Below are 21,573 nucleotides of genomic sequence, written 5' to 3' on the forward strand. Positions count from 1 at the left end.
ACAGCAAAGTTAATAAAAAGTTTGTTAATAATCACCGTTTTAAATTATGCAAATAATTAACTAATTAGAAAAAGAGAATGAGCGTGTGCAGTGGATAAAATGTTTTGAAGACGTCCTCATAACATTAAATGTCGAAAAAAAAAATAACACATTAGCAGGTGCTCTTTAAATTTGGCAGGCAAAAAATATTGATTAAAAGGCCTTTTCAATTAAGCGATGAATCGTGATTCATCAAAAATTCTAAGATGTGATTAATCTGATTAAAAATGGTAATGGTTTGACAGCTCTAGGCGTATGGTAATGACTGTTTTTCTCATTTCCATCTACTACTGTGTCACTTGAGGTCACAGTGTGGAGCCCATTGTGGTGACGTCACCCCACGACGAGTAGGAGGAGACGATGAAGTCAACACGCACATACAGTAGTAGTTCTTACACATTGACGCGCGCACACACATGCAGTGAGTGAGTGGCTGTCGGCGAGTCTTTGCACTCTTCACTTCACTCTCAGGTGAGTTTGATCTATTGTATGTTGTCATTTATATTTGGTTTTGTGCTTAAAGTAAAAATGACAATTAGCAATTTGACGAGGTGGAAGAAATCCATTGTTAGAAACTTGATGAGCAGAAGGATACGTTAAACGACAATTTACTGTATCACAATTTTATGTATTTATGTTTTGACATTTTGAGGGTGGTTTATGCTTGGATGTGGTAAAACACCCTATTGGTATTTAGGGGACTTTTTTTTTTTTAACCTGTCTCTCAGCGTCATGCTCGGTGGTCTCTTGCGCCCTCTGTTGGCCGCTTGCGGGCTCGTGCTGCTGCCCGTCACCGCCGCCGCGGTCCACTTCAACTACAACAACGGCTTCTACTATCATGACGTCAGCAACGGCAATGGCAATGGAGAGAGTAAGCACTCACTCACTCACTCACTCACTCACTCACTCACTGCGTGTGCGTGCGAAGAAATGGATTTAAAGTTGCGATTTTTTTCCCCCCACATTAGATTATACAAGTTTTTTTTTTTTTGGTATAATTTTTTTGCCCGTTCTAATTCCTTACCATCCATCTTACCATTTGTTGTAAAAATAAATAAAATAAAGATTATAAACTCATGTCATATTCATATTATTGTATTGTATTTTAATTTCCATAGATGTTTCCCAAATTTAATATTTTGTAATTATTTATTTTTGCGATTACGTTAATGACAAGTATTTTAAATATATTTGTATTTTTTAATCAAATGTATTGATTAAAAAAAACAACGTATTTCTGACCCATTTTAATTCCATGTATTTTTTTTATTATTCCCTAAATATTGTCACTGTACAAGCTATTATAAATGTGTTCTTATTTTGATAGAAGTTTATTGAGTTTAAATTAAATAAAATATAATTCATTCATTTGTATATATATTTTAAAACATATTGTATGGTTTTAAATGTATAATATGAATTACTTAAAAAATGTAATTACTTTACTTTGATCCAACGTTCTGAGTTGTTTTATACAAAATGATACAATACTTTTTTAAGGCCTTACTACACTAGTGCAAAAAGTGTCATATTAAGCTTTCAAAATTTATGTAAAAATAATTTATTGTCTTATGTCTTCATGATTATATATTTTTAATTGGCATGTTTGCATTTATTTATTTTCAGAACAGTGTTTATGTAGGTAAAATTGGTAACTTATGGAAAATACATTTGAATTGACTCATTATCTAGTAGAGCACAGTTAGTGTTTTATATGCAAAGTGTCAAACTGTGCAGAATGTTACAGTGGCTTGAAATAATTTTGGATTTAATTAGCCCAATTTATTTTTCAGTATATTTTTCCAGTGTAAAATGAGCCCTTCGAGTTACCTTGTTATGTCTTCCTGCAGTCTATTTCAACGGTGTCCGTCTGTACGTGGAGTCCCCGCAGCCGTCCGTGTCAGCCACCAGGGGCAGCAGCGTTACCCTTCCCTGCCACTTCCACTACGAACCCGAGCTAAGCGTGCCGCGCCGGACGCGGGTCAAATGGTCGTGGTTGCCCGCCGGCGGCGAACCCGCCGACCCCGCGGCGGCGGCGGCCTTCGCCATGGAGACGCAGGTGATGGTTGCCATGGGCAACCGCCACCGTAGCTACGGCGGATTCCGGGGTCGGGTCCGCTTGAGACGCTCGGCCCCGGGCGACATGTCGCTGGTCATCAACGAGCTGCGTCTCAACGACACGGGGCGGTATCGGTGCGAGGTGATCGACGGGTTGGAAGACGAGAGCGTCACCGTGGAACTGGAGCTGCGAGGTGAGTGGACGACATCATTTTTCATGAAGCAGGAAGTAGCTTATGACGTATTTCTCTTCCTGGCGACAGGCGTGGTGTTTCCGTACTACTCGGACAAAGGACGCTACCACTTCAACTTCCTGGGGGCCCAGCAGGCGTGCCAGGATCAGGACGCCACCCTGGCCACGTTCGAGCAGCTCTTCACGGCGTGGGACGAGGGCCTGGACTGGTGCAACGCCGGCTGGTTGGCCGACGGCACCGTGCAGTACCCCATCACCGCGCCCCGCGACGGATGCGGGGGTTTGGACTTGGCGCCAGGTCTGCGCACCTACGGTCAACGCCATCGCCTCCTCCACCGCTTTGACGCCTTCTGCTTCTCCGCTTCCGTCAAAGGTCTGGATCACCGAACGCCGGTGGCAAAAGTAGAATATACTTGTGTAAAAAAGATTATTAAGTATTGATTACCTCTGTTCTTTTTCCGCCTTAAAAATCCTAAATTTGTCACCTGGTGCTGCTAAAAGGTTGAAAATGTATTGTAGTTACTTTACAATCAGAGGTGGCAAATCCAGTTCCAGAAAGTAAAAACCCTGCCACAGTTTTGCTGTAGCCCCTGAAGCTAGCTTGCTAGCTCCCTAGCAGGTAAACTGGCACCATGTGAGCTAGCTAGGGAGCTAGCTAGCTAATCTAATCTCATTTAGGTATTTTTAAAATCAAGTATATTGTAAACAGAGGAGGCAAATCCGGGTGCAGAAAGGACCCGGATTTGCTGTAAAAGATGGCTATTTACAACCTGTGATGTCATTTTTAGTCGATAGCAAGTGACAAAATGGCCGCCCCCTGAGATGGATGCCACCTTTGTGACGTTGTGTGTTCTCCTTCCCGCAGGAACCGTCTACTTCCTCGCGACCTCCACCAAGCTCGACTTCGCCGAAGCGCTGCAGGCGTGTGTGGCAAACTCCAGCCACATCGCCAAAGTGGGTCAGCTGTTCGCTGCGTGGAGACTCACGGGATTGGACCGCTGCGACGCCGGCTGGCTGGCGGACGGTAGCGTCCGCTATCCCATCGCCAAGGCCCGCGCTAACTGCGGGCCGCCGGAGCCGGGAGTGCGCAGCTTCGGCTTCCCGCCGCGCCACCACAAGTTTGGCGTCTACTGTTATCGCTAACCAATCTGAGAGGTTAGCTTTAGCTTTAGCCTGCAAGGACATTATTGAGGCCATTCGAGTGGATTGCTCTCCTCTTCCTCCGTAAGACCGCGCGTGACTGCGATGACGACTTCTTCATGCCTCTTTCCCACTGCACAGTACTCGCTCGCTCGGCTCGACTCGACTCGCCTCGCTTCGTGCCAGTCTGTTTTCCACCTCATTTTAAAAGTTCTTCAGGGGTCGGCAGCAAGGAGACTGTGGAGCATCCAGAGCTAGGAAGCCACATCGGGGTAAGCTAACGTTAGCTTGTGTGTTTGTTTTTGTAGCCAACGTATCCTCCCAAAACTTTTTGTTAACAGCTGCCAATAAACATCACGTAAATCTTTTTGTAAACAACAGAGACACTTTTAAATCTTTGTTTTTGTAAACTATATTAATTAAGAGTCGTCAATAAACAGCGTACGTTTTGTAAACACCAGAGACCGCTTTGAGTCTTTATTAATTAACCTAATATTAATTTTTATAAACATTAAAGAAAATTCAGAGTCTAACCTAGCATATGCTATCAAAGACTAACCGAACATGTTTTTGTAAACATTGAATACTATTTCGGGCCTCTAACTCATTCACTCGCAGCCATTCGCACTGAAGCAACTCCCTTCGCTCCCGGCGGTTTTACTGGATTTTGACTGATTTTGCAAGGCCCACAGAATATTGTGCTCTATTGCTATCAAAACACGGAACCTACCAAAAGAAAGAATAAAGTCTCTTCTTTCATCAGGGAAAAAAAAGTTTATTTGTATCAGTTTCCGTTTTGCAGCAATTAGCATTAGAATTGAGCTGAGTTTCATCATTGTTCACATTCTTGTTGAAAACACTTTAAAAAAGAACTTATTGCAACATGGCCCTGGCTGATCTCTTATACTCTTCTGCCACCCGCTGTCCGTTTTTGTAATAACAACCATTCTGACCTCTTAATGTCAGAAGCTGCATCAAAGCCTTATGTATGCTCTTGCGACATAAAAACTGTATAAATACGTTTTGGGGAGTGTATTAAGAAACATATTTACACGTTTTTGGGTTTGAATGAGTTTGGACCGAAATGTTTTTGTAAATATTTTGAGTCTACATAAACATCAAAGTCAACCTAGTCTTTTTCACACATGGACGCACGATCGGGGGTGGAAGACGATCTTCAAGTGCGTTTTATTTTTTGGGGGTCACACATGGCGTACATTTAGCTAAAGGGCTCCTCCCACTTGTTTACTGAAGTCTTTTAAGCATCTGTGACACAAACCTAATCATTAAGTGTTGCCTTTTCATTAAAAAGGTGACTCGGCGTATTTGTTTGACGTACTCGTTTAGGCGTGCAATGGGAGATAACGTCACCTCTTCTTTTAAAAACACATCGATTCAGTTTGTATCATTTTATATGAAGCAATAAATCACCAAAGGTCACATTTTTGTTTGCTTGTTGCACCAATCACACTCACGATGATGATGTCATGGTAGAGGGAGCACATGAGAAGAGAAAACTGCAAGCTGTTGAGTTGATTTTATTTTTTTTTGCACATGAGGCTTACAGCAGGATGGAAACGAACCAAATACGAAATTTACTTTGAATCTTTGGACTTGCCTTCCAGCAAATGGAAAAATAAATGGAGAGTTGATAGATCGGGCCGGCCCACAAATTTACATTAAACCCCCAAAAATATGCTGATTAACATACATTTCCCAACAAATAATGGAGGGACAAAACATGCACAAAAAAATAGTAAAAATAAAAAAATTATTAATAATAATATTTTTTTTAATTAAATGGGAAAAAATCTACAGACACATGCACAAAAATATAAATGATTATTAGTAAATAATAATTAAAAAAAAAATTAAATCGGAAAAAAAATCTACAAATATGCTAATGTTAAGGGACCTAACTACAAGTATTCTTTGATCAACTGCTTTCTCACACGCCTGTGTATTAAAAGTCTACACACCCCTGTTGAAAATTCCAACATAAATCGCTAATAAAACTTTCCACCATTAATGCGACCTATACCATTTACAATAAAAATAAAAATACAAACAAATCTTTTTTTGTGCGGTGAATAAACAGCAGATACTGTAGTTGCATAAGTGCACACACCCTTATTTAACCTTTCGAACCGGCGGTGTTCAGAATTAAAATGAAATAATCACACATCAGCACACGCCTGTCACAATTTCAAGCACAAGTCAAGTTTAAGTCGAGAATCATTTCACGCACACACGCATGGGCTGTATTCCATCTTTTTATTTGGCACAGCACACTACAGCAAACTGTATGCTCACGTCAGGGATGGCCACAACGACACAGCGAAATGCAGTGGAACACTTGGACTGAGCTGGAGGCACGTTTTTTTTTATCACTTATTTCAACATTTGTTTTTATTATCGTGCCTGCGTTTTAAAAAAAAAAAAAAAAGTGAAATGTCTGATTTGACTGTCCGCTTGATGTATTTGCTGTCACTTAAATCTGACCCAACTTCCCAGTCCGTACCTGCCCTCTAAAACACTTTTTTTCCCCCAGAGAAGTGCTATAAAAGTACATTTTATTTGTTACCTCATACTGTGAGGGAGAACTTTAACCAAGCAAAAGTAAACAATAATCAATGTAACATTTTAAAACAACACAACAAATGGATGTCCCCCCCCCCCCCACTGCATTCACCAATCAAATTCTTGCGGTTCCACAGACAGCTCGACTAAAAGTTAACTGTTGACTAATGACATCATTCTAGCGCGTGATTAAACGAAACTATCGATACAGGATGAATCATGACAAAGAAAATGTTATTGACAGATCCTGCTGTTCACACAGTTGCAGTGTCGAATATTTACAGCGAGTCCCATGCGTTACGCCAGCGATGGGTCTCCACTAACAAACGTCAGCGTTTATCCACAGACAAGGACATGTTGAAATCTGATTTGTGCTTGCAAATGGAATGTTTCCAAAAGTGACTTTTCGTAAAAAAAAACAAAACAATTTCACGTGTTTTCGTGGCATGTTTTTGTAAACATCAAAATGCAATGTTTTTCAAAAAGTTGTCATTATTTCGTAATAAAAATGTCTTGCACCTACGGAAGAGTCAGTAAAGTAAGTGGAACAATTGTTTTGTTTTTCTAAACAAAGGCAGAGTTGGCACATCCAGATCTAGAAAGTAAAAACCCTGCCACAGTTTGGCTTTAGCAATCAAGAGTCAGCTAATGTACGCGTTTTTGTAAACTATTTAGCGATTTTTTGTAAGCAATAAAACAAATTCATCTTGAAATGTCTTCAAATGACCTTACTTATAAGCAGACTGTTTTGAAAAGCACTTGATGTAGTCCTATGTGTTTTTGATATGTTCAAATTATAGTCTTCGGTGATCTTGACGTACATTTGACGTGGGTTTTTTGTGAGTTTTGAATGAACATCAAAACCAATTTAATCTACAATAAGTACGTAGTACACAATCCAGAGGCTTCAATGAACGTAAAATATGTTTTCCTAAATAAAAATGATGACATCTTCAGTAAACTTTTCCTGTCTTTTGTACTGACAAATGGAATGTCGTGGAAAGCATTGTATGACTTAAAAAAATAATAATAATTAAAAAAAAAACATACTCCCGTACTACACAAGAGTGTGATCATTGTTGATCGAGAATCACAGTCTTGGAATAAAATCTTCAAAAAAGTAGTCACCGGGGACCAAATACAAACGCAGACCCAGAAATAAAATGGGCTCAAATATAGCAACACGCTATCATTTGCAATCAATAACATTTTCATATCGACTTCTGTTGATTCCTCCAGTAGTACTTGTGCATGGAGAACATGAGTTGCAGCTATAAATTAGACTCTATAAATAACATAATGCAAGTACCTTCACTAAAAAGACTGGTGGGAAAAAATGTGAGTCAGTTACATTGTCACTGTCTAAATGTGTTTTAGTGCTTGTATTTACATTGGAGGCCGAGCCAAATGCTTTTGTTTTTAGTCGGGCATTAACATTGGTGTCCTTGGGAGGGGTCCTTTTGCGAATCTCACTTGTGCTTCATTCAGTCCTGCTCAGAGCGTCTTCCTGTGCTCCCGTCGGCTGCTCACCCCTCGACTCCTGCTCGTCGCCGATCTTTTGTGTAGCCTGTTGCCGCCAGATGCTGGAGGGCCGAGAGAAAGATTTAGAATCGTGCACGTATGGCAAACGACACCAATTTGAGCGTTGGGCTGTAAAGTTTATAACCTCCTGCCCATTTCTACATGTGCCTGTTTGCTGAGGTTTTTTTTCTCCCCCAAAATCCATGCTGGGATCCTCTTGCAGCAGCTTAGCCTTGGGCTGCCCCCCCCCCCCCCCGCCTCATGTTTTTGAACATGACGTGCTTTAAAAGGCGACCCAGTGGTTTCCTGTTCTGTATCCCCCTGTTGGTCATTGTCTTTTGGTTCAACTATAATAAGGCTGTTCTGATTCAAAAATGTTGAACGTTAGCAGTTTTTTTAAAGAATCAAAATAATATCCATGTTTTAACAAATATTTTTCCCTAGTATCGATTTTTAAAATGAGAGAAACTCACTTGCTATACATTCCACTTGTGGCTCCTCCCACTGTCCATTCTCCATGCAACGTATGACTGGTAGGTGGCGCTGCGTGTGGCCAGCTTGACACTGGTAGCGCACTTTGGCGTTAACGGCGTAGTGATCTCTGGTGACGCCCATCGGTGAGCCGTGATCCACCTCTGGGGGCGCTCCGCACCCCGCTGATAGAGAGGACAATGAGAAAAACAAGTAGGAACCGGCAGATGTTTTAATTTGGATCAACACTTATTTGGATGTTTATACGTACGCTGCTCACAAAACTTTAGTCGATTTGGGGTTAATTCTGAAATTTCACCCGAAAGCCCAATCCCTCTAACTTTTTGTGAGTAGCGATCTTACTAGAAAATCGTTTACAGTAGTATGATCCTGCCAAGGATCCAACAAACAAGTACCAAGGAAGTCAATCGGCATTAGTTCCTACCGGGTCGAGTCTTGCATGAGAAGGGAAGGTAGTAGTTGCAAGGAACGTCATTCCACTGGCCTCCCTCGTGGCCGATCATGACCACGCAGTCCTCTCCGGAGTTGAAGTAGTTGTCAGGTTGGTTCGGTCTCCAGTTCTCGTACGTCTGGGACAGAAAAAAATGACAGCACTTATCTGTCAACTCTCGTTCTGCGATACGTCAAAAACCACTAAATCAACTTTAGTTTGTCTCACCAGAGAGCTGCCGTCCGTCCAGCGGAATTCATTCTGGACTTCTTTGTCGTTGAGACCGATCCACTCGTAGTCTTGACCTTTGGCTGTAAAGTAGAGCCGTAGCTATTTTAGATGCTGAGCCAATTTGAGGCCAATTACAAATTTAGTATCACTTACAGTTGAGAAAGTGCTGCTCCTCCTCAGATGTGACGCTGACCAGGTGGGCATTGAGGTCCTGGCAACGCTGCTCAGCATCTGACCAGGTGTGTCGGTCGGCAAAGTGGAGGTAGCAGCTTCCCATGAACTCCAACCAGCCCTCGGGACAACCATGCACAGCTGCACGCAATGTCAAAAAAAAGTATGACTTCCAAGATACATTATCAGTTTTTTTGTGTGCGTTACCACAAACAACAGAACGTACCCTCTTCTACTTCTGGTTGCGCCACTATGGGAGGGGTTGCCAGTGAAATTGGCGGTGCAGTGGTTGGGCTGACGTAGACAGGGTCCGGAGTCAGAACGATGACTGTAGCCTCCTCCTCCTCGTGCCCGGATGGTCCATTGTAGTCAGTATAGGTCGTTGTAGATCCTGGAGGAAAAGCTATCGAAAGGCCAGCAGTTGATGGCTTGTCACTGCCTGAGATTTGAAGATGGGTTCCAGAACCACTTTCCTGGCCGCTTATTTCTACAACCCCACGGCCCTCTTCTGGACGATGCTCCATGGGAGAAATGTTAACTTCCTTGGCCCCATCATCTGTTAGAAAGATGACGTCACCGTCTATCTGTGAAGGTTGGCCAGAGGCAGAACCGCTGCCTGATACACCAGATGGAAAACCACTTGGAGAGCCACTGGGGTAGCCCGATGCATAGGGATGATGTCCAGACAACTCCTGATCTCCTGATGGCTGGACTGTTAAATCAATGAAATTGTTGTCTGTAAAGGAGATGCCAGAAAATCCGCTGCCTGACCCTGACAAAGAGCCGGATCCAGACAGAGATCCTGATCCAGACAGTTCAGCAGATCCGTACAACTCCTGCTGTCCTGATTGATGAACTGTCAGATCAATGGCACCGTCGTCTGTAAATGTGATGCCAGAAAATCCACTGATGCCTGAGCCAGACAAAGAGCCTGATCCAGAAATAGATCCTGATCCGGACATTTCAGCGGATCCGTACAACTCCTGCTCTCCTGATTGCTGAACTGTCAGGTCAATGGCACTATTGTCCATAAAGGTGATACCAGAAAATCCACTGCCTGACCCGGACATCACTCCTGATCCAGACATGCTTCCTGATCCGGACATACCTGAAGTCCACAAGACCCCGCTACCTAACTCCTGCTCAGTGAGGGTTGGGATCAACAGTTCTTTCTCTTTTCCATCCAGTATATTGATCAGAATGTCACCACTGCTGCCACTAATGTCTCCACTGCCACTGGCAGAACCTGATCCTGACATAACAAAACCAGACCCAGATCCTGATGCGCTATAGGAGTCTCCCGAGGTGAAGATTGCGCTGCCACCCTCTGCCCCTTGTGGATCACCAGAGGCAGAATGATCCCCTGACAGGATGTCTGTGTGTCCACTGAAGGTGACATCCAGTCCTGAACCGGAAGCTCCGCTCCCGCTCCCGCTCCCGCTGATGGTGCTGGACTCCCCTGAGATATCCCCACTGGCTGAATGATCGCCTGATCCAGATGCAGAACCATCAACTGGAACTAGAGGTCAAAATGGAGACAAAAACGAATGAGCGCCTGAATTTTTTTTCATTTTTGAATGTGCAGGTACTGTGCGATTCTTTTACAAAGAATACGCGTTCAAGAACCATTTGTATGTGCATGCAGTCGATTACTGCTGTCTTACCAGTTGTAGCAGTTAGCTGGGTTGTGATGTTTGTCTTTTGGATAACCTCTTCAATTTCTGTGATGTTTAGACTTGTTTCGGTGTCATTGTAAGCCAAAGTAGGTTCAACTAAAAACAAACAACAAAATTCCACATAAGAGTAGGACAGTGGAGTGGCAAAAATTGAAAGTCCCTTCAAGTGTGGACCACAGTAACAAAAGTCCAGACATCTGATTTTCCAGAAATAGTCTTACTTGTAGGAGTGGCATAATCAACTGCAACCGTTGTCTTGCTGACTACATCCACTGTCAGTAACTTGTCAAAAATGGTTTCGCTGATGGTGTCAATGGTGGTTTTGGTGTCAGTATCAATGGCAGCTGTGTCAGCTGCAAAACACAGAATACAGAATGGAATTGTGAGTGACATTCGGAGTAAAAGTTGAAACCAAAAGTTGAATCCAGTTACGCAGTTTTCCACCTTTGAAACAATATGCGTCGTAGCGTGAGTGCTCATCCGGAAATCCCGTCTGGTTGGGGAAAGCATAGATGATGTGCACGCCCGCCTGGCCGCCCCCGCATTGGTATCTGGAGCTTGTGATAGGATATCGGACACTGCGATCCATCAGCCAACCTGGCCGGCACTTGTCAAGGCCTTGGTTCCATGCGGCGTACATCTGCCCGGTAGTGGCCAGTGTGGTGTTGAGTTTCTCACAGTGCTGCACGGCCTCCTCGAAGGAGAAGCTGTCATAGTCGCTGGTGAAGAAGACCTCGCCTTGGAGAGGAATGGAAGCATTGAAGAGTTGAAATGCAAAATGCTAAGACCTAAACTCGGTGTTGACGACAATTCAGTGATCGGGTGCTGACCTTGCAGACGTTCGACGTAACAAAATACATCATAACGCTCAAAGTCTGGCCTCAGGCCATAGGATCGAACTCCTGGAAGGTGCAGCAGATTGCCGGCACAATTATCTCGGGGTGACACGATGGGATACCTGAGCATAAGAGAGATTCCTTTTAGCTGTTTATTAACTCGGCTCCCAAAACCTGTGCAATAATCCTGCCACTAACACACCTCACAGTCTGGTCGCCGAGCCATCCAGCGTCGCATTGGTGCAGGCCCTTTTCAAAGGCTGCCTGGAGTTGCAGGGGGCTGGCGATGACTGCTCCAATACTCTTACAGGCCTGCTGGGCCTCCAGAAAGGTCAGCATGTACCGACCGGTAATAGGTCGGTAGTGGAACACTACACCTATAGGTGATTGGGGGAGAAAACCAGAAAATGATATAGAGGACATTCAGTTTTCATTGTTATGGTCATCTTTTATGTTGAGCATTTGCAATGCACTGGCGACTGCGACACTGGAGAAGAACAGCAAGTTTACCGGTGGGAGCCATGCCGGCGTCTGTAAAAGGAGGTGAGATAGGCTTGGTGAGAATGTCCACACCTCCGTGCTTGATCTCCTGTCCCCCAGGGGTGGTTGCGAGTCCTGGATAAACTCCAGGGGCTGGGGTTATGCTCATGATGTCTGGGAAAGGAGTGATCCTCCCGGGAACTGCACCTTCGTCATCGCTACCTGTTAATGTGACAATAGTTTCAGAACTACTTGGTGAGGTTGGTGTTTTCCAACTTTGGGAGTAATGTGGCATTGTTGCCCTGGTTCAGGTTGAGCAAGTACCTTGGAAGCAGATAGCGTCGTAACGAGAGCTTGTGACGGGGTATCCCGTCTGGTTCGGGAACAGGTAGACCGTTCGGACTCCCAGGAGCCCGCCTCCACACTGAGGCCTGGCAATGTTGATGGGGTAACGTACACTCCTGTCGCGCAACCAGCCGGCATTACACACGTCCATGCCGCCCTTCCAGGCCAGGTAAAGCTCGCCGGTGGTGGCCAGTCTGGCACCCAGTTTAGTGCACTGATCTTCAGCCTCGTGTAAGGTGAACTTCTCCACTGACATGGAGTAGAAGACTCTGCCTGAGAGGAGAAACACACACAGTGAAATGTCACATGATATATTAGCATTTTGGTACTGTACGGTATTGTTTAGGTTGCGTAGTTTGTATCCTGTTATACAACGTACCTGCCATCTTCTCCGCAAAACAGTACACGTCGTAAGTCTCATTGACGTCTCTCACTCCATACGTTCTCACGCCAGGAAAGTTTTCCTTGTCTCCGTAGCATTCCTGTCTTGGCTCATGGATGGGGTACCTGGAAAAAGGACAGGATTCCTGAGTTTGGAAGAGGCAAGTACTTGGTGGACTAGAAAAGCACAAGTCCATTCTCCATCGACGACAGATGGGTGAAAACTACCTGACAGTTTGATCAGACAGCCATCCGGCATCACACTGGTGGTATCCGTCATCGTAGGCGGCCTGCAGTTGGGCAGGGGTTGCAATGGTGGCGCTGTTTTGGATGCAAGCGGCCTTGGCCTTCTCGAAGGTGAGGGTGTAGCGGGTGGTGATGGCTCGGTAGTGGAACACGATGCCTGGGAGACGTATGGAGAGTATGTTTACCTTAACACATCTTACATGCATTGTTTAATGGCATTTGACAAGTCTGGTTTCCACTATGCAGAACAGTTTAGGACCCTGATCCTGAATTTGTCTAAAGTAATGTCTGTTTCCGCCTACTCCAGCTCCCCCAAGTGTATGCCAAGGCTCTCCCAGACCAGCCAAGTCTTGTCCTGGCTGCCTTTATCTTTTACTACTCTTGACAACTCATTGACATTTGTACTGAACTGAACCAAACTGTTCTTCTAGACCAGGGGCGGCAAACTGCGTTCCTCAAGGGCCGGAGTCCTGCAGGTTTGAGAGGTTTCCCTACTCGAACTGCAGCTGATTCCAATTAAAAGGATCGTTATACGGCTTATCCAGAGCTTGCTAAAGAACTGATCATGAATCAGCTGTGTTGAAGAAGGGAAATATCCAAAACCTACAGGACCGGATCTTGCCATCCCTGTCCTAGATAGAAACAGGTCAACCCCAAATTCAATTGAAAGACAGATCGGATTGTGTATGCATGTCATACCCTGAACCTGGATGTCCACGGTGTCATAGTTGTCCTCGATGCCGTGCGTGACCTCACAGCGGTAGGTGCCTGAGTCTTTGGACCTCAGCTCCGTTATCTCCAAGCTGGCGTCTGTGGACACCATCGGGTAGTTGACCATTGTTACTCTGTCCAGGTAGTCCCTCTCAACGTGGACTTTGCCCTCTGATGCCACCAGGATGGTTGAAATGTTCTTCTTGGTGACGAAGGTCCATTTGATGCGGTGGGAGAGCGGGGCGGCGGTGGGGGCGCCCGGGTCGCTGGCGGTGTTGTCCTGGAAGTAGCAGGGCACTATAACCTTGCCACCCAGCAGGGGACGGAGAGGCACCGCCGATGGGATGCTGACTCGGAGCGTGCCGTCCAAGCCTGCGCGAAAGACAGGTCCAATGTCATATTTCTTTCAGCTATAAAAAGTGGATGCGCATGACAAGCTAATGAATGAAATCAACTGGCCAGCAATGAAGTCTATCTCGGCTGTGTATCAAATCTCTGTCCTTAGCGCCTCTCACGCTGTTTGCACCTACAGATAACGTCTCCTTAGCTAGCTAGCTAGCTTAGCTGCTGATCCCAACGGCAACGAGGGTTTATTTTGTACAACACCAATCGGCGCAATAACTGACATGGACTCTAACCTTTGGCCACAGTGTGGATCGGGATCCTGGTTAAGGTGAGCCATTTTAAACTAAAAAGTACACCTTTTAGGAGTTCACACAGCTGTCCTTTCCAGTTTAATAGATTCCGTTTGTAAATATGTGAATGTGCGGCTTGATATCTGAAAAATACCAAATCGAGCGAATGGATGAGAATGTCAATCACTGACGTTAACACGAATGGTCAGTAGAGATATTGTGAGTGAGCCCGAGCTCACTAATTGTTTTTTTTTTAATATAATGACACAATTGACCCAGTATCAATACAATCATTGTACAGTCACTAAGCACGTACTTCAATCACGTTGCATTTTGAGTCAAGGAAGGTTGAGTGTGCACTAAACGTACTGTCAAGGTGTTGAAATGATGTCGTGGCCCAGATGAAGGGCAACGACGCACACAGCAGAAGCAGGGAAGTCATCCTCACCTAAAGAAAACAGACAAAACATTTAGCTCCAAAGACTCCCCCCCCCCCCCCCCAAAAAAAAATATTTCTTACTTTCTGGATTGTACTTTTGCATTTTCTAGCTTTTAAAACCTTATTTTCAAGTACTATTTGCCTATAATTATTTCCTCAATATTTTGGTACTTTTGGGAATTGGAAAACAATTTAAAAGATACTTCTGCACTGTGTGTGATATTATTTTTTTGTCTAATATTTCTGCACTTGTTGGTCTGTGTCTTTCTTTCTAAAATGTTGCCACTTTCTGGAATATATTGTGGAAATACTCCAATAGTCTACTCCTGTTATTTAAAAAAATTAAATTAAATTAAAAAAAAACTTTATTTTTTGCCTTGTTATTTATGTACGTTGTCTATATTATTATTATTATCATCATCATTAGCCTTTTTCTGTACTTTCTGGTATACAATTCTACAAATACTACTACTACTACTACTACTAATAATAATAATACACTTTCTGGATTTTTGCAATACCCTATAACTAGCCACCCTAAAAAAAACGCTTTTCTTTTACATTTTAAAAATATTTCATAAAAATTTTTTAGTACAGTCCTGAGTGTATAGCTTTAGAACGAAAATTTATTGTGTATGCTTTTTTTCCCAGATTTTTTTTTTGTAGTTTCTGGAAGAAGAAGAAATAAAAATAAAATTCTGTACTTTTTGGACCAAATAAAACAAAACCTGACTTCCCGATTACGGTTCAGTTGTAATCAACTTTTTAGTCCTGTACATTTAATCATGAACAACTCTTTGTTTTTAAACATACATGTACAATTTATGTCCAATAAAACTTAATTGAACCAATATTGAAGTTCAGTTTTTACATTTCCTTAAGTGCAGTGTTAATATTCAAACTGTGCTTAATGATACAGTGGCTTCGAATAATGTGAAAACTTTTAGAATCACTGCTCTGTAAGAACGTTTATTTATATTAGATTAAACGTGTAAAAGTCTCCCGTTTGTGTGGACAAAGCGCGATGTGTTCAAATGAAATGAAAGAGCGTCTTTGGACGTTCCCACTTGCGGTCATTGAGGATGCGTGCGCGTTTGCTCAGCAACTCGGAATGGAAATATGACATCATTTGGAAGGAGCAAACACGGAGCGGCTGTGTGTCGCCGCCAGGACGCAGGAAATGTCTTAAGTGCCACGAAGAAGTTGAGCAAAAGTCGGATTCCGTCCGCTTAAACGCATTTGCAGCACGAGTCGTGTTGGAATCGCGACATTTCAGTCTCAGCTTTCAAGGGAAAAGAAGAACGTAACTCAATCGGACACCGTCTGCCATCCGCATTCATAAACATAATGCAGACATTCACCATTTGGAATGCCAGACAATTTAGGTATTTATTTTAGCCGCATACAAAAAAAATCTTGTTAATTCTAATTAATTAATTCGATTTATGCACTTCCAATACTTTTTTTTAAAAAATTATTATTATTTTATTTTTTTAACGTTCTGGCTGGTTAAAACAATGAGTAATTTCTGCACTAATTATTTTCCCTCCCTCAAATGTTATGCAGGCTACTTGTGGAGATCTTAAAAAAAGTTTCCTTTTTTTTCTTCTTTTACTTTCTTAACTGATTCTAAAATGGTTTTAATAATACATTATTGCAACTTTTTTCGGCAATATTCATTTTCTGACCTGTAAATGTTTATTTTCCATGACTATCAATAATTATTATTTGGAGTCGTACTTGGAGTAATAGTTAATGAACATCAAAAGTCGTTTTTTTTCTTCAAGAAAACAGTTGTCATCTGATCTAATAATAATTTAATCGTAATATAACACTAACATTTCTATACTTTATGGACAATTATTTATTTTTAATTTTTAAATGTTCTTTTGATTGTTGGCGTACAAAGTACATTTATGTCTGTACTTTCTGTATTTCATTTTTCTACGTTCAGTTTTTCCTGTCATTTTTTTTTCAAATGCACATACACGTAGAATACACAAATTATTACAACTTTAATTTACCTGATTTTCTCAAGATTTTTTTTCTCCAAGAGAACGCATGAAATCTCACGAGAATAAATTCATTGTAATTTAAAAATGTTTTCCCCTGCGTCGTAACGTTCCAACTTTCAGAAAAAGCGGAAGTGTGATTCTCACAGTTACAGAGTGTGGCCACAGGAGGGCGCTCTGCTCTCAAGACAGCTTTTGGAGTGACGCTGCAAACTCAAAACTGGCAAAGGTGCGTGTGCGTGTGCGTGTAGGCCATTAACACTGCCATACTGTACACAAAAAGAGAAAGGCCCCAATGTTTGTGCTGCTGTCTCAGCAACAGCATGCAAAATATCCCACAGTGTGTTTTTGGAGCCAAGCGGATGGCCATGACGTAACCAACCTTCCTCTCTTTCTTTCTTTTTAGGCTTGACTATTTTTGCTTGCTCACGCTCATTAAATATTGTTTGAGTGTTGTTGTTTTTTTTCTTGTATCCTTTACATGTTGTTCATTTTCCATGCAGACGTGTTCTGAACATCCTAATAATAATTGCTCTATAAAATTATAAACTACATATATTTTTGTGTAGGTTTGTTAGTTTTTTAAAATTTGTTTAAAAAATGTTTTGTTTTGGTTTGTTTTGTATTAATTTTTTATTTTAATTTTTTTAGTATATATATATATATTGCCCCAAAAGCTCATGTATGAAATTAATTGACAAAGATGGAAACAAATGACATTTTTGCCGTTAATTTTAGTTAGTTTTATAAATAAAATAAAAGGTTAGTTTGTCAGTTTCTGTTAACTATAATAACCTTGCCTTGTGCAACCTCACATATTGGACATTGCAAAAAACGGCCTTTTCCTCTCAAAGGCTTCAGTTATTATCAGGACTTTTCAAGCTCCTTCTTAACCTCAAGCAAGTCTTGTACAAAATAATGACATATTAAAAGATTATCATTTTTGGGAGGGGGGGGGGTTCACTTTTAGAAAACTCTTCAAATCCCCGAGTGAAAGAATAACATTTAAGCTCTTTTCATTGCTGTCAAATGTCAGAAAAGGTCACAAAGCGTATGCCGGGTTCGAGCTCCCATGTCCAACAAGGACATTTTGAAGGTTCGCAACAAGGCGCAAGTGTGTGTTGACGTTCTGGCTGCAGAGCGAGAGAGTGCACAAGAGAAGTTAAGAGTTCTCTCCAATAACAAACACAAAGTCAACACCTCATGCCGGCGGCCTAAAAGGCTCATTAGGTGAGGGGGGGAAAAAGAGCACAACTTTCCCATTTTAGTCATTGAAATAACGTATTTCCTGCAAATAGTTGACAGCGTATAGTCAACTGCAGACGACTGGATTTGTACAAACATGTTTTTGGACTAACATTTTACAGTGTGAGTTGATTTCAAGAGAAATTGAATTGAATTGAATTGAACTCGACCAGTCCAGACTTTAATTGAGCATTTGTTAAGTGCTGCTGTTTTGGTTAGCATTTGAGTCCACTCTTTGATCAAGTTTGTGTTCCGTGAATGAAGACAACTTAATTATGCTTCTTTCTTTTTTTTTTCTTGATTGAAAAATGGCGGTCTCTTTTGGGGCAGATGCAGTGCTTTTTAATTAGCCTGTTATTTTCTTCAATTTGAACCCAAGCGATTGGCCCACAATTTATCCAATCCAATCCACATAGCACATTTTATATGCAAGTGTTTCCAAAGTGCTGCACATTGACATCCGCACACTATCATATCATAAAATCTAGTCAATAAAATACTACAATACAATAAAAAAAATACATTAAAAAAATAAATAAATTAAATAATTAGTTAATTAAAATAAAATTAAAAACTAAAAGACCCCAAGGACCACACTATTCATGCTGAATTAAAAGCCAAGGAATAAAAGTATATCATAATAATAAGACGAGACTTAAATTTAGAAGGACCAGTTTGTTAATCCATTTCGAATATAGACATTATAAACATTATCAATAAACATGAGTGGCAAACACGTTAGGCAAGATCGGGCCTAAGTGAAAATGCCAGAGCCGATTTTTTTTTTGTGTGCGAGTCTAGTACCGATGTCAGCTGTGGTTCAAGTCGGGTAAATAAAATAATTTATTCTTGACTTTAGAAATTAAGAAAAATTTTCTTAAGAATGATTTTTAAAAAAGTATTTTGCAGCCAATACGATCAGCTAAAAATCACGTGATTGGCCCTGATTTCCCATCACATGATCAGATCGGGACTCTCCTACTTGACAGCCAGCATGTGCTAGTCGCTTTAGAGTGCCTCGTCATTGCGGTGAAGAAAATCTCCGAGACGAGGCTTTAAATCATTTTCACGGCTCAAACATGCAGTAGGCATAAAAAAGACGCTAGACTTGGTAACAAACATTAAATTGTGGCATTTGATTGACAGTTGACAGTGGAAAAGTGGACACGCCCACAGCGTCTGAAAAGCAGAGACGATTCTCCTACAAAGTGTCAAATTACCCCACTGCGGTTCTCGGCGGCTCACTTGAAAACGACTTTCCTCAATTGAGACTCATCGAGAATCATTGCCGCTAAATGGAGCGATTCTCCACAGTGCGTTCATTCATTTGTTTTTTAGGAGGGGTGCGACCGCTCCCCTCTTGGGTCACTGTGGTATGTTCCGCTTGCAGCCGAGGTGACGGGCAATGAGGCCTTGGTTTGTTCCCGCTCTGGACAGGGGCAGAGCTTTTTGGGAGGGGTGCAACCCTGCCAAGGTAAACACAAGGGGCGCCCCCCCCCCCCTCCCCTCCCCTCCCCTAAAACCCACCAGAGTCCCTCATTGGCAGAACAGAGTGGACATTGATATGAACACACACAGTGCAACACACTCAGAGGGGACGTGTGGCAACGCGCGTCTGATTCTAGGAAATATAACTGTGTGTGTGTGTGTGTGTGTGTGTGTGTGTGTGTGTGTGTGTGTATACTGTAACGCTTGTTTGAGAAAACACACACTCTTGTACAGTGAGAAAAAAAAAACATCACAGGTGGTTAAAGGTGTATTAGTAGCACATATTCCACATTCTCACGTCACCTCCACGGCTACTGTTGTAGAACATATGTTGGATATCGACAATTTTTTAAATATAATTATGATTATTATTATATTATATAATATATGAAATAATATAAATATGTTTTTATCTATAGTATAAATATATATTTACAAACCATCTGTCATTTGAATGATATGTGTTAAAAAAAAATAAAAAACGTTTTGTTTTGTTTTCTCTCTCATTCAGCCAACATCTGCCAATTGGGATTCACAATGGGAGGCCAGGGAGCCCGACGTCGCCATAGTAACGGGACGTCGCCTCCGAGGAGAAAAGCCACGGAAAAGGCACTGCTGGACTGCTGAAGGTGCCTCTGATCCAGAAATAAAAACAAAAACCTTCAGATGCAGTGAGAGGCTCACACTTGGGGGGGAAATCATCTGTGTTGCTTTTTAACTTTGAAAACATTCAAAAAGTTTTTGGGCTCGGAAATAACGACGACTCAATAATTGCCAGGATGAAGCCAAACAGAAAAACAGTCAAAAAGTCCTCACATCTGCCACCCACTTGTAGCCGACCAGTAAAAGCAAGAATAAAAATGCATAATTGAATTACAATTAATAATCATCTTTTCCCTTTGGAATGAATGGAAAAAAATCAAACTGATCATGTGTTTGTTTTTCTAAATATACTTTCTAAAGTCATTATGTAATCCCACATTTTTTTGCCCATTCTGGTATGTACATTTCGACCACTTGGGAGCAGTAGAAGACAGAATGCAGACCGGAGCGACAGCTCCTCTCTTAGTTTCCCAGTACGGCAGTAATATTAGTCGTTCGTGGCAGAAGATAAAGAATGCTTGTCTGCATGTGACCTGCTGTGTCGTTTGTGTTCAGATATCCATTGCTCGCAGGGTTACAACATTGCCGCATAGATGCTAATTGTTAGCCGGGTGCCTTTGATGTTTCTTATTATAGGCTAGCAAAGGCTATCTAGTTGCTTCAGATACACAATGTGTAATTTTCTATATTCTGTTTAGTTAGTCAGTAACCAATAAACAGTTTGTATAGGTGGGTGGCACAATAAATTTCCATTAGAATCAAAATCTGTGAATGCTCCCCGTAAAATGGGCAACACAGGAGCCTTTGATTGGCCCCGGGTCATTGCAAAAAGTAAAACGTCAGTCAAATTCTTATGAAAGCCCCACAAATGCACATCAAATCGAAAAATTATACAGCTGTTGCATCATCAAAGTGGTGTCGTGAAACGGGGCCCCGGGTACGAAAAAAGGTTCATATGATCACTTTTAATCAATTCTCCTGAGCACTTTCACCATTTCACTACTTTTAGCCTCACTTATAAAGCGTTGAGGAAATTCAAGCGCAAAAAAGTTCTAGACTCAAGAACCAAACGTACTTCTATACTCAGTCTATCCAACAACTTCCACTTGCACGGCATGATCACCTCGTTTCGATCAAATTCCATTCAAGCTTTTATCAATCAATACCGGATCTATACATGCCCCTGCTTTCTAGCATTCCCAGGTACGTACCGTTGATGCTCCGAAGCTGCCTGGTGGCCTGTGGCTCTTCTTGCCTGTGTAGGAGAGCAGAAAGAAGCTTTATTCAAACGCCAGTGCACATTTAGACGTTGGAAATGGGGGGATGAGGGGCGGGCGGAGGGGGAGGGAGGGAGGGCAAGGAAAGGAAAGTAGGAAGGAGGGTGAGGAGGAAGATGTGCTCCTTTACTGCTCAGGGGCTGAGGTCAAACCGGGGATGGATGGATGGATAGATAGATAGATAGATAGATAGATAGATAGAAAGAAGCTAGTTAGTTAGCTACAATATCTAGGCTAGCTCGCTTAGATAGATAGATAGATAGATAGATATGAATTAGAGAATATAACTATATATATATCAAATAATTTGTATTATTATTATTATTATTATTATCATACAATGA

At 42.0% G+C, this 21,573-nt stretch overlaps 2 protein-coding genes across 4 annotated transcripts in view; one reads left to right on the forward strand and one right to left on the reverse strand.

The window, feature by feature from the left end:
- hapln3 (hyaluronan and proteoglycan link protein 3) overlaps positions 1–5,802 on the forward strand; it is a 14,249-nt gene extending 8,447 nt beyond the window's left edge. Inside the window, exons 2-6 of one of the 3 annotated variants that reach the window (XM_077567507.1) lie at positions 344–510; positions 768–910; positions 1,890–2,291; positions 2,361–2,663; positions 3,156–5,802. In XM_077567507.1, the coding sequence (XP_077423633.1) occupies positions 772–910; positions 1,890–2,291; positions 2,361–2,663; positions 3,156–3,433 (1,122 nt within the window). In that variant the 5' untranslated portion in view covers positions 344–510; positions 768–771 and the 3' untranslated portion in view covers positions 3,434–5,802. The other 2 variants (XM_077567508.1, XM_077567506.1) reach the window with 2 other exon arrangements.
- acanb (aggrecan b) lies at positions 5,688–21,210 on the reverse strand. Its single transcript, XM_077567501.1, has 18 exons — positions 21,164–21,210; positions 14,535–14,613; positions 13,519–13,902; positions 12,802–12,976; positions 12,572–12,699; positions 12,172–12,465; positions 11,878–12,069; positions 11,570–11,744; positions 11,362–11,489; positions 10,976–11,269; positions 10,753–10,884; positions 10,520–10,627; positions 9,082–10,374; positions 8,838–8,996; positions 8,682–8,764; positions 8,448–8,592; positions 8,005–8,187; positions 5,688–7,593 (listed from the first exon to the last, which is right to left on the reverse strand). Exons 2-18 carry the CDS (start codon positions 14,605–14,607, stop codon positions 7,505–7,507), a joined length of 4,035 nt encoding a protein of 1,344 aa, XP_077423627.1. The 5' UTR covers positions 14,608–14,613; positions 21,164–21,210; the 3' UTR covers positions 5,688–7,504.
- Between the last annotated feature and the right edge of the window lie 363 nt (positions 21,211–21,573).

This window comes from Vanacampus margaritifer, chromosome 6 (assembly GCF_051991255.1).
Source record: "Vanacampus margaritifer isolate UIUO_Vmar chromosome 6, RoL_Vmar_1.0, whole genome shotgun sequence".
In the NCBI taxonomy this organism is placed as follows: Eukaryota; Metazoa; Chordata; class Actinopteri; order Syngnathiformes; family Syngnathidae; genus Vanacampus; species Vanacampus margaritifer.